This window comes from Camelina sativa, chromosome 9 (genome assembly GCF_000633955.1).
Source record: "Camelina sativa cultivar DH55 chromosome 9, Cs, whole genome shotgun sequence".
NCBI classification, from domain to species: Eukaryota; Viridiplantae; Streptophyta; class Magnoliopsida; order Brassicales; family Brassicaceae; genus Camelina; species Camelina sativa.
The window spans coordinates 34697046-34706911 of NC_025693.1; the positions used below are offsets into that span (position 1 = coordinate 34697046).

At 35.6% G+C, this 9866-nt stretch overlaps 2 protein-coding genes across 2 annotated transcripts; both read right to left on the reverse strand.

The window, feature by feature from the left end:
- On the reverse strand, positions 988-2342 carry LOC104714087 (protein FATTY ACID EXPORT 7). Its single transcript, XM_010431342.1, has 3 exons — positions 2195-2342; positions 1501-1635; positions 988-1352 (listed from the first exon to the last, which is right to left on the reverse strand). Exons 1-3 carry the CDS (start codon positions 2247-2249, stop codon positions 1213-1215), a joined length of 330 nt encoding a protein of 109 aa, XP_010429644.1. The 5' UTR covers positions 2250-2342; the 3' UTR covers positions 988-1212.
- On the reverse strand, positions 5144-7496 carry LOC104714088 (3-ketoacyl-CoA synthase 10-like). Its single transcript, XM_010431343.2, has 3 exons — positions 6989-7496; positions 6045-6670; positions 5144-5953 (listed from the first exon to the last, which is right to left on the reverse strand). Exons 1-3 carry the CDS (start codon positions 7394-7396, stop codon positions 5335-5337), a joined length of 1653 nt encoding a protein of 550 aa, XP_010429645.1. The 5' UTR covers positions 7397-7496; the 3' UTR covers positions 5144-5334.

Genomic DNA, 9866 nt, shown 5'->3' on the forward strand with positions numbered 1-9866 from the left:
TGAAGTAATTAATTTTGTTAAGCCTAGGGGTGAATAACTCTCATTCATCCCTCTTAATTAACAAATCAGAATACAATAATATGGCATGTCATATCATATTTTAAAAAAAAGATCTTTTAAATTATGTTAGTTTGGGTTTATAAAAGAGTGGTTAGGGTATACATTTTATAGTTAAACGAAATTATATGTCGGTTTGGGTTTACAAAAGAGTGGTTAGGGTTTAGATTTTACTATTAAATAAAATTATATGCCTGTTTGGATTTATAAAAGAGGGTTTATATTTTACAATTAAACAAAATTATATGTCGGTTTGAGTTTATAATAAATGGTTAGGGTTTTAGATGTGATAATTAGAAACTGTAATATAATATTAAAATTAACAATTTTAAAATTGATTGATCAACATATTTTGTTTCTTTAATTAAGATTTGTTTCCTTAATTTAAAGGAGATGAATAAGAGATGTTCGCCCATAAGGGTGAACCCACGAATTGTCTGTTTCTTAATACAGAAAATATACCAAAAATAATATAATAAAACTATACCACCAAAATTTGATGTGTAGTAGATTTTCTCATAAACAATAACAAATTTATACTCTTTCTATTTAAATATCATTTTTAATTTTGTATTTTCAAAAATACATAAAAAAAAATTATTATTATTAGGAAAGAAAAATATTTTTTTTGAATATTTTTTTCTGGTCAACGTCGGTCAACGCCGGTAAATATTGGTCAACGTGAGTCAATATCGGTCAACGCCGGATTCTGGCTAACCTCGAATGTTTATGGTGTTGTAGACATAACATATGTTTGTTTATGCATGTCTTTATGTGATGACAATAGTTCAAGTAGTTAACAAGACATTTATATTGTTTGTATGTGTGACTATGTGTTGGTGTATACTTCAAGTAGCTGGCAATCATTTTTCCTTTAGGTTTAGGGGTGAAACTGTAAGTTTAGAAGATAAGAAGATGTTTAAGTTCTCATTTTAGTGAAATACTTACTCTTCAATATCATTGTTTCATTTACTCAGCAGCATATTTTCTTAAAAAACTACACGGGACAAAAAGAACTTTTGATAAAAGAAACAACACCACCCACAAAGGCACAAAGCAGTTGTACAACAAGACAATACTCAGAAACTTTGAAATGCCCACCTAAAACTTTTAACAACATTGAGAAATAGTTCCCCAAGGAAGATGGCAGAGAGGCTAGCAACTTGAGCGAATGAGGCCGTGCAAGTAAGCTCCAGTCATGCCGAGTGACACCAACGACACAACTCCAGCCGGAATCACTGTCCTCGTCCTTAAGTAACGTGATCCCATCATCCCTGTCAGTGCCACCGACCCCACTGCATAATTAACATCCAAAGAGTTAGATAGACCAGACAGGAGAACCAAGTTACTGCATCCACTGTAACATACTTGTGAACTTTGGATTCATCATAAGCTGGTTTAAGATTTGTCAAGAATGAACAGAAATTAGTAAGAGTTTCTTACCAATGCCAATGGAGGATGCTAAGACAGGATTTCTTGGGAGCTCCGTAGCTACATAATAGAACAATGCAGCTGATCCTCCTCCTGCGACTAGTGATATTTTGCTTCCGCCATTCAGGTAATCCACCAACCCACCAGCTGCCACCCACGAAAATTGCCATGAGTCAAAGCATTATACGTTAGATGAAGATGACGGACTTGGAAAACACTCATTGAAGGATGGAAGAATCGTATAGATACACAACTTTATAGAAACATTATGACCTAGCAGAGTAGCAGTCACAGTATAAACTCCAATGATGTGCCAAACCTCACCACCAAATAAATAACACTATTTACCATACTCCAGGTCTAACACTCGTATTTCAGATTAACACTCGTAAGTATATTTAATTTTTGTCTCGAAACGGATCGATATCATATGACCAATACAAAACAAATATTTTAGCAATCCAAACAAACTAAGGATCAAAAACTAGATTTGTCTAAGGAAGAAGCGAAGTTGAAGTTGATGGACCTTAGTCAGTGGAGAATTTGATAAATCAGTTCCGAGAAGTAACTAATAGCAACAAGAAGCGAAAGAAGCAAGTGTGTAACCAAAACTCAAATACCTAATTTTATATTTGCTGGATTGGGAAAAAATAATAAGTAGATCAATTCAGCGAGATAATTTTGAAGGAAGCGATCAGATTGATACCTCCGAGGAAAGAAGCATAAAGAATAGTCAACGTCTGAGACCTAGATGACTCCATCTTCTTCTTCTTCTTCTTCTTCTTCAGCGACGATGATCTTTGCTTTCTCTATGGAAAAAAATGGAGACGAAGCAGGTCAGTCAGTAGTCAAATGAAGCAAGTCAAGAACGGGGCGTCATTATTGACTTGAAAATAACCCTTAGTGGGCCTGGGCCTGACTTATTACAGGTTTTTTAAATCTGGTCTATTTAGGCCCATAAATTCCCAATTTCCATAGAAGAAGAAGCTCTCTATTCTCCGGTGAAGAAGTTGGATCTTCTCTCCTCTTCATCGTCGATGTGGTTTGGCTAATTCTACTTCACCTCCACAGTCTTTTCGTTCTCTTCCTCTTCTCCTTCTCCACACCACTTGTAAGTCGTGTGTGATAGGAATCACTCGTTCCTTGTCTTTTATCTTTGGTTTTATAATTTAGTTCGGTGTAAGCGCATTCATAAATTAGATTTGGTTTAATGTTTTAAAACCCTATATAATAAAACGGTAATATACAACTTTTTTCTGTTGACTATATATAATATGGGTTATAATAAAAATATTTCTCTATCATCTCTACTTCTCTCTCTCGTACCACCTCTATCAGTATCATAAGTTTAATTCAAATTAGNTTTTTTTTTTTTTTTTTTTTTTTTTTTTTTTTTTTTTTTTTTTTTTTCTAATTATGTGAAAATGTATAATGTAAAATACAAATGCATTTTAATGTTCTTTTTCATTTCACCACTAAAAGGTTTACATTTCCATATCCGGTTAAACTTTGATTTTTAACTTTATATGTGACTCTCTTTTAACAATGTGTATAGCAGCAATTAGCCAAAAATCACAAAACGTAAGCGCATAGGTTTTATGATTAGAGAATAAGACAAAATCCCTTGATGTTTTCTAACGAAAATAGATAAAAATATCTAATGTTTCAGTGTGTAAAAAACTTTTCCTATGTGAAAATGTTAAATAAAAAATGCATTTGTACGTCGAAATCTGCTAATAAAAGTGAAGATTATCCTGTAAACTTTTGAGTCGTTGTTGACCTTTATCTTCTATTCCATCGCATCACGTTTACTTTTAAGTCTCTGGTTCTGTGGCTCTCTTTATCTGAGCTTTAAAAGTCTTTGTCGTGTTGCACAATAAGAAGATGTTTAAGTTCTCTCTTTACTGAAATTCTTACTCTTCAATATCAGTAAGAACAATGCAGCTGATCCTCCTCCTGCGACTAGTGATATTTTGCTTCTGCCTTGCAGGTAACGCGTCACAACACCAGCTGCCACCACAAAAATTGCCATGAGTCAAAGCATTATACGTTAGATGAAGATGACGGACTGGAAGACAAATTGCATTGAGGAAAGATCTATTACACTCATTGAAGGATGGAAGAATCGTATAGATACACAACATTATGACCTAGCAGTCACAGTATAAAACTCCAATGATGTGCCAAACCTCACCACCAAATAAATAACACTATTTACCACACTCCAGATCTAACACTCGTATTTCAGATTAGAACAAGACAATATAACATGCCAGTTTCTATGATGAAGTTAACACTCGTAAGTATATTTAATTTTTGTCTCGAAACGGATCGATATCTTATGGCCAATACAAACAAATATTTAGCAATCCAACAAACTAAGGATCAAAAACTAGATTTGTCTAAGGAAGAAGTGAAGTTGATGTTGATGGACCTATAGTCAGTGGAGAATTTAACAAAACAGTTCCGAGAAGTAATAGTAATAGCACCAAGAAGCAAGTGTAACCAAAACTCAAAAACCTAATTTTTTCTTTTTTCGTGACTCAAAACCTAATTTTGTATTGCTGGATTCGGAAAAAATAATAAGTAGATCAACTAAACGTGATAATTTGAAGGAAGCGATCAGATTGATACCTCCGATTAAAGAAGCGTAAAAAAGAGTGACGATGATCTTTGCTCTCTCTATGGAAAAAATTGGAGACGAAGCAAAGTTGTCTAGTCAAAATGAAGCAAGTCAAGAACGGCGTCATTAACTTGAAAATGACCCTTAGTGGGCCTGGGCCTGTCTTATTACAGGTTTTTTGAATCTGGTCGATTTGAAATCAGTAGGCCCATAAATTCCCAATTTCCATAGATGAAGCTCTATTCTCCGGTGAAGAAGTTGAATCTCTGGTCTCTTCTCTTTTTAATGTGTTGTTTAACAACTTAAAGTCTTTACTTAAAATGTTAGATTGGTAACAAAGTGATTGTTTTACTTTGAAACATTAAAGAAATTATAATAACCATCTGTTCTATCAACCAACCGAAAAGAAGGGTTGTTTTTGACTCTTAAAAAAAAAAAAAAAAAAAAAAAGTTTATGAAGGTCGAATAGAACAAACAAATAGTAAAACAAGTTGAAGCTGAACAGGTCTCTAACCACAACCATTCTTACAGCATGACTTAGATACGAATAATCAGTAAATAACTCCTNCTCTACGGAAAAAAATTGGAGACGAAGCAAGTCAGTCAGTAGTCAAATGAAGCAAGGTCAAGAACGGCGTCATTGACTTGAAAATGACCCTTAGTGGGCCTGGGCCTGACTTGTTTACAGGTTTCTGAATCTGGTCTACTTGAAATCAGTAGGCCCATAAATTCCCAATTTCAGGTATTATATAGCAAGCTCCGTTTTCTGAAATTAGGAAATGGAAACGATTTTTTTACCTTGTAAAGATCACTAGTCTACTCTACAATGAGAGTTACTCAGCCGAAAGTTATGTTTCGTTATTGTTTTCGTGCAAGTACCTTCTATACACGTAAAGTAAATATTGCGTTAGAAAAAAGTGATTGTTTTACTTTGAAACATTAAATAAGTTACAATAACCATCTGTTCTATCAACCAACCGAAAAGAAGGGTTTTTTTTTGTTTTTGTTTTTTACTCTCAAAGTTTATGAAGGTCGAATAGAACAAACAAATAGTAAAATAAGTTGAAGCTGAACAGGTCTCTAACCACATCCATTCTTACAGCATGACTTAGATACGAATGATCGGTAAATAACTCCTATCATCCAACCAAATCGTCTCTTTTGGTTGGAGTAATTTAGAGATCTTACATGATTTATAGTTTATATAGAAGAAGAATAACAATTCAGAGAGGCACAGGGTAACGGTTGACGCAATCCACCCAAGGATTGTTCCTTGTCGGTTTCTTCACTTTTCTCATTGCCTTCCACACCACACTGTTACACTTGAAACCTGATCCGAATGCAATCTGCCAAACCCTATCTCCTCTGCGAACACTTTCCTTGGCTTCCAAGTAAGCCAGCTCGTACCAGATTCCGCTGCTGGAAGTGTTTCCAAACCTGTGAAGTGTCATCCTAGAAGCCTCCATGTTCTCTTCACTCAAACCTAGATTCTTTTGAAGCTCCTCAAGCACTACTTTGCTTGCCGCGTGGAAGCAGAAGTGCTCGAAGGCGAGCTTGTAGTCAGGGATGTATGGCTTGGAGATATCGGAAGAGGAGGACTTGGTTCCATTGGTTTTTGCGGTGACGGAAGATGAGGACGAGGTGGTTGTGGAGGTTTTGGCTGCAGGTGAAAAAGTTCTGCGGAGCAAAGCGGCGAAGAAGAGAAGCTGCTCGGAGAAAGGGAGGACGAGAGGGCCTAAGGTAGTGATGTTGGTCTTGAGAGCTTCACCTCCTACTTCCATTAGGTCTCTACTTATCTTCAAACCCTTGAATCCTTGTTCATCTTCTTCTTGGTACACACTCCTAAAAACCATCCACAAACAATATACAGTATAATTAGTTACTAGCTAGGTCATAAGATTCTAAAACGAATAAAAATCGACAAGAATGAAACCTGAAGCTACGGTCGTCGGCAGCCTTGTGAGTCCGGACAATGTGCTCGAGACGGTACTTAGCATGGCGGAAGTCACGACGACGGTTAGAGAGCATAACAGCGGAGCAACCCATCCTAAAGAAGCAATTAGGTATAACCATTGACTTGTCACTTCCAACGTACCAGTTATACCCAACCATCTCAGTGCTCACCACCACAGCGTAACTGTTAGGGTTAGACTGAAGCATGTCACGAGCAAGATCAACACCTATGATTCCAGCAGAACATCCCATCCCTCCGAGGTTGTAACTAAGTATGTTCCCTCTCATCTTGTAATGGTTGATCACCATTGCAGACAGTGAGGGTGTCGGGTTGAAAATGCTACAGTTAACCACAAGGACTCCGACGTCTTTAGGTTTGACACGTGTCTTCTCGAAGAGCTCGTCTAGTGCTCCGAAGATCACTGTAGACGCTTCTTCACGACCTTCTTTCATCGTTGTTATGTTCTCTGATGAAGAGATGGATCTTGGGACGTACGTTTCGTCACCTATGCCTGAGGCTTGCAAGATCCTCTTCTTGAAACCGAGTGTCTCTTCGTCAAACTTCCCAGATTTTCTCGCCAGCTCTATGAACTCTTCTTTTGTCACCTAAACCAATCCAAAGCAAAAATAAGTAAACCGGAAATAACCGGAATTGAATGGACTTTTGTTTGGTTTGGTTCAGCTTCATTTAATTATCAGTCCCGGTTCCTATCAATCTCCTTTAATAATAGTCGTAAATAGGATTTTATAAACCAAATTTATACCTTTAGTTACAAAATTTGGCAACATTCTTAAAGGCACAAATTTGGTTTATTAGTAAGGCTTGGTTAGGCATCCCTATCTATAAACTAATCCATCTAATAATAATTTCTAAGTGAACATAGTTTACACTAATTTCTTCTATTGAAAAAGATTGGGACGTACCTTGAGTTCATCGGAGGGCTTGTAACAAGCGAAATCAATGAGGTAAACAGAGCGAGGACGAGACATGAAGTAGACACAAGCGGTTAAGACAAATACACCAATGAATCCGATGACAGTTGCAAGATCATAGTCCCAAAGCTTGTTCCAAATCTCTTTTCTGCTTAAACTCCCAACCTCAGCGCTAAAAACCAGCACAAGAACCGGTATGGTCGCCAAATAAACCGCATGGTTTATGAGGTAGTGGTAACCAAGTTTCACGTACTTCAAGTTCACGGACTGAAGAAAATCCGGCAGACGTCTCCGGACCCTTACAGAGAACGTTGGTGAGCCAGCGTTAGGACCAGATGGTTCGATCCCACGGTTGACGATCTCCGTAGAGAGTAGATCTTGCTCGTTGGATCTACTCATTTCTTCTTCTTCTTCTTTTTTGCTCTAGGTTGGATTATGAGAGTGAGATCTATAGGTTGATGAAGTGTATATCTTATAAGGAGTTGTGTTGGCAAAAAAAGTAAATATGAATTTGTGTAGTTATATGAGAGTAATGGTAATATTGTGGGGATTGGGTTTGGTGGTTGGTGAGAGGGTAGTTAATGTCGCCAACTACTTGTACTGGTCGTAGTTGGAGTGAGTTATGTCACTCTTAATTCCTCCGTTCTATAAGGTGTAGTTTTGGATCTTATGTTTTCATTTAGTACAATTTTTATACTAACATATGTCAAAGGGCTGACCACTATTTTTGACGATTTGTCAATTTGGGTTTCTGGATCAGTTCTGTTATTTTATTGAGTTAAGCAAAATAACTTGGTTTGGTTAAAAACCGACAGGTTTGTGGAAAACTTTGGTTTTGTTTTTGTTTAGAACACATGATAGCAAGACAATGAAATAAATTCGGAAGTTAAGATTGTTCTCAACTCTTAAACTGTTTGCTTGATGTTATATATATAATTTATAAACAACCTATTTTGATCTCCTTTGTTGACTTTTTCTTTTTGTTGTAACGTAAAATTTATTATGCAACAAGAAAACCTTACAAAGTAGAGTTTGTATCAAAGCTCAATAAAAGTGGAAACAAAAAGTTCCAATGAAGAAACAGAGGATAAGAACTGTCAATACAAAAAGAAGATGAGCTGCATATGTTTTGGAAAAGAAGAATTAAAAAAAAAAAAAAAAACTATATGATCACTGGTCCAAATAGCACTTAAATTTTAAATTTAAACAAATTCTCAACGACTCATTTAATAAATTATAGTCATTAGTCAATAACTTTTGTCACTTACAATGAATTGATTGATGGATCCGTGGATATATGATATCTGTATATATAATCGGGGGCGGCTACATTACGCAAAAACGAGCTTTTATTATCGAAGACACTTTTAACCTGATGCATGTAGCAAAATAGAAGAGAAATAAATAGTGACCCAAATCCAATCCCCACAAAAAAATAATAGTATTCATATATAGTGATAAGATTTACGATTTTTTCTCTTTAAATGTGATAAGACATACTAACGCACTTGTCATGCATGTTCTTCTATGTACTACACTTTTAAACACAAAATAATCTAAACAAGCTCATTTTAGTATAACACTCAAAGAAACATATTACAGAAAGAGCAATATCCAGACGTTTGCTAGACTAGTAATTGTGTAACCAAAGATTTCCATATCTATAAGACTATAAACTATATAAAATGCAGTTTTCCAGATTTTTCTTACTTCATTCCATCAAACTAGTTTTGGTGCGGTGTTTGTCGCAGCAGGGTTAGTACTTAATTAGTAACATATAGTATAAATCTCTACTCTCTTGTGATGGGATGGTCAATTTGGTTTAAATCTGAAGGTTCATTGTCTCAGGATGGTCTTTAGATCAAAGAGTAAAGCCCGTTCAATTGCATTAAAGAGTAAATGGGAACCCCCACCATGAGACTCAAACCCTAACACCGTGGGAGAACTGAAGGTGAGATGACGTTTCCAAGTCTCAAGGGTAAATAATTCTTGAACCTATTCAAATTCTTGTTTCCAAAAATCAACCATAAATACCAATTCCAAATAAGGAATAAAATTACTTACACTAAGTGACTCTCCTGCGTCAATAATGTCTATGAGATGGCAGCCTCCCACATTATGTTACAGTATTCATAGAGAGATGGGTTAGCTCACGTATATGTGGATAACAACTTGTAACCTACTAACCTCTTTAAAAGAAAAAGACTACATACGAGTGGCATAAAAACGTTATACTGACTAAATTGTTCTGTAAATATATATGTTTGAATTGGTCGTATATGAGACGACGTCAAAAACATTATATATATATATATAATTTTCATTATATTAAAAAGCAGAATTAAGCATGTGACTTAGCAAGGACAAACACATGCCCAAATGGGTTCTTTAAGTGCGTGTGTTCTATATGGTTGCGTTACAAACAAAAAAAAAAAGGGAAAAATTGCATGGTGACGTCCAATATATACTGCAAAGGAAATAAGATGAAAATGTTATTATTATTATATAGTATCATCTTAAAAACACGAAACATTTCTTATACATCTTATCGGGTAAACATCGGTTGTCAAAAATTGCATCGGTTGGACAACATAAATATTTTCTAAATATGTAAATTTGATATGTGATCAAAAATTTGTTAGTTTAAACTTGAAAGGGAAAAAAGGGTAGCTGTCAGAAGAAGTTGCTAAGACGTATGGGAAATTTATAACGTTGACGTGGGAGTTGAGGATGATGTTGAGATGTAAATGATGATATCTAACTTATGGCTGTCCTCTTTAATGAATCAAATGGCTGATGCATTTTACGGGAAGTAGTTGAAGCAACAGCTCCTTATCATTATTGCACATTATTTCCCATTTCTAGACGG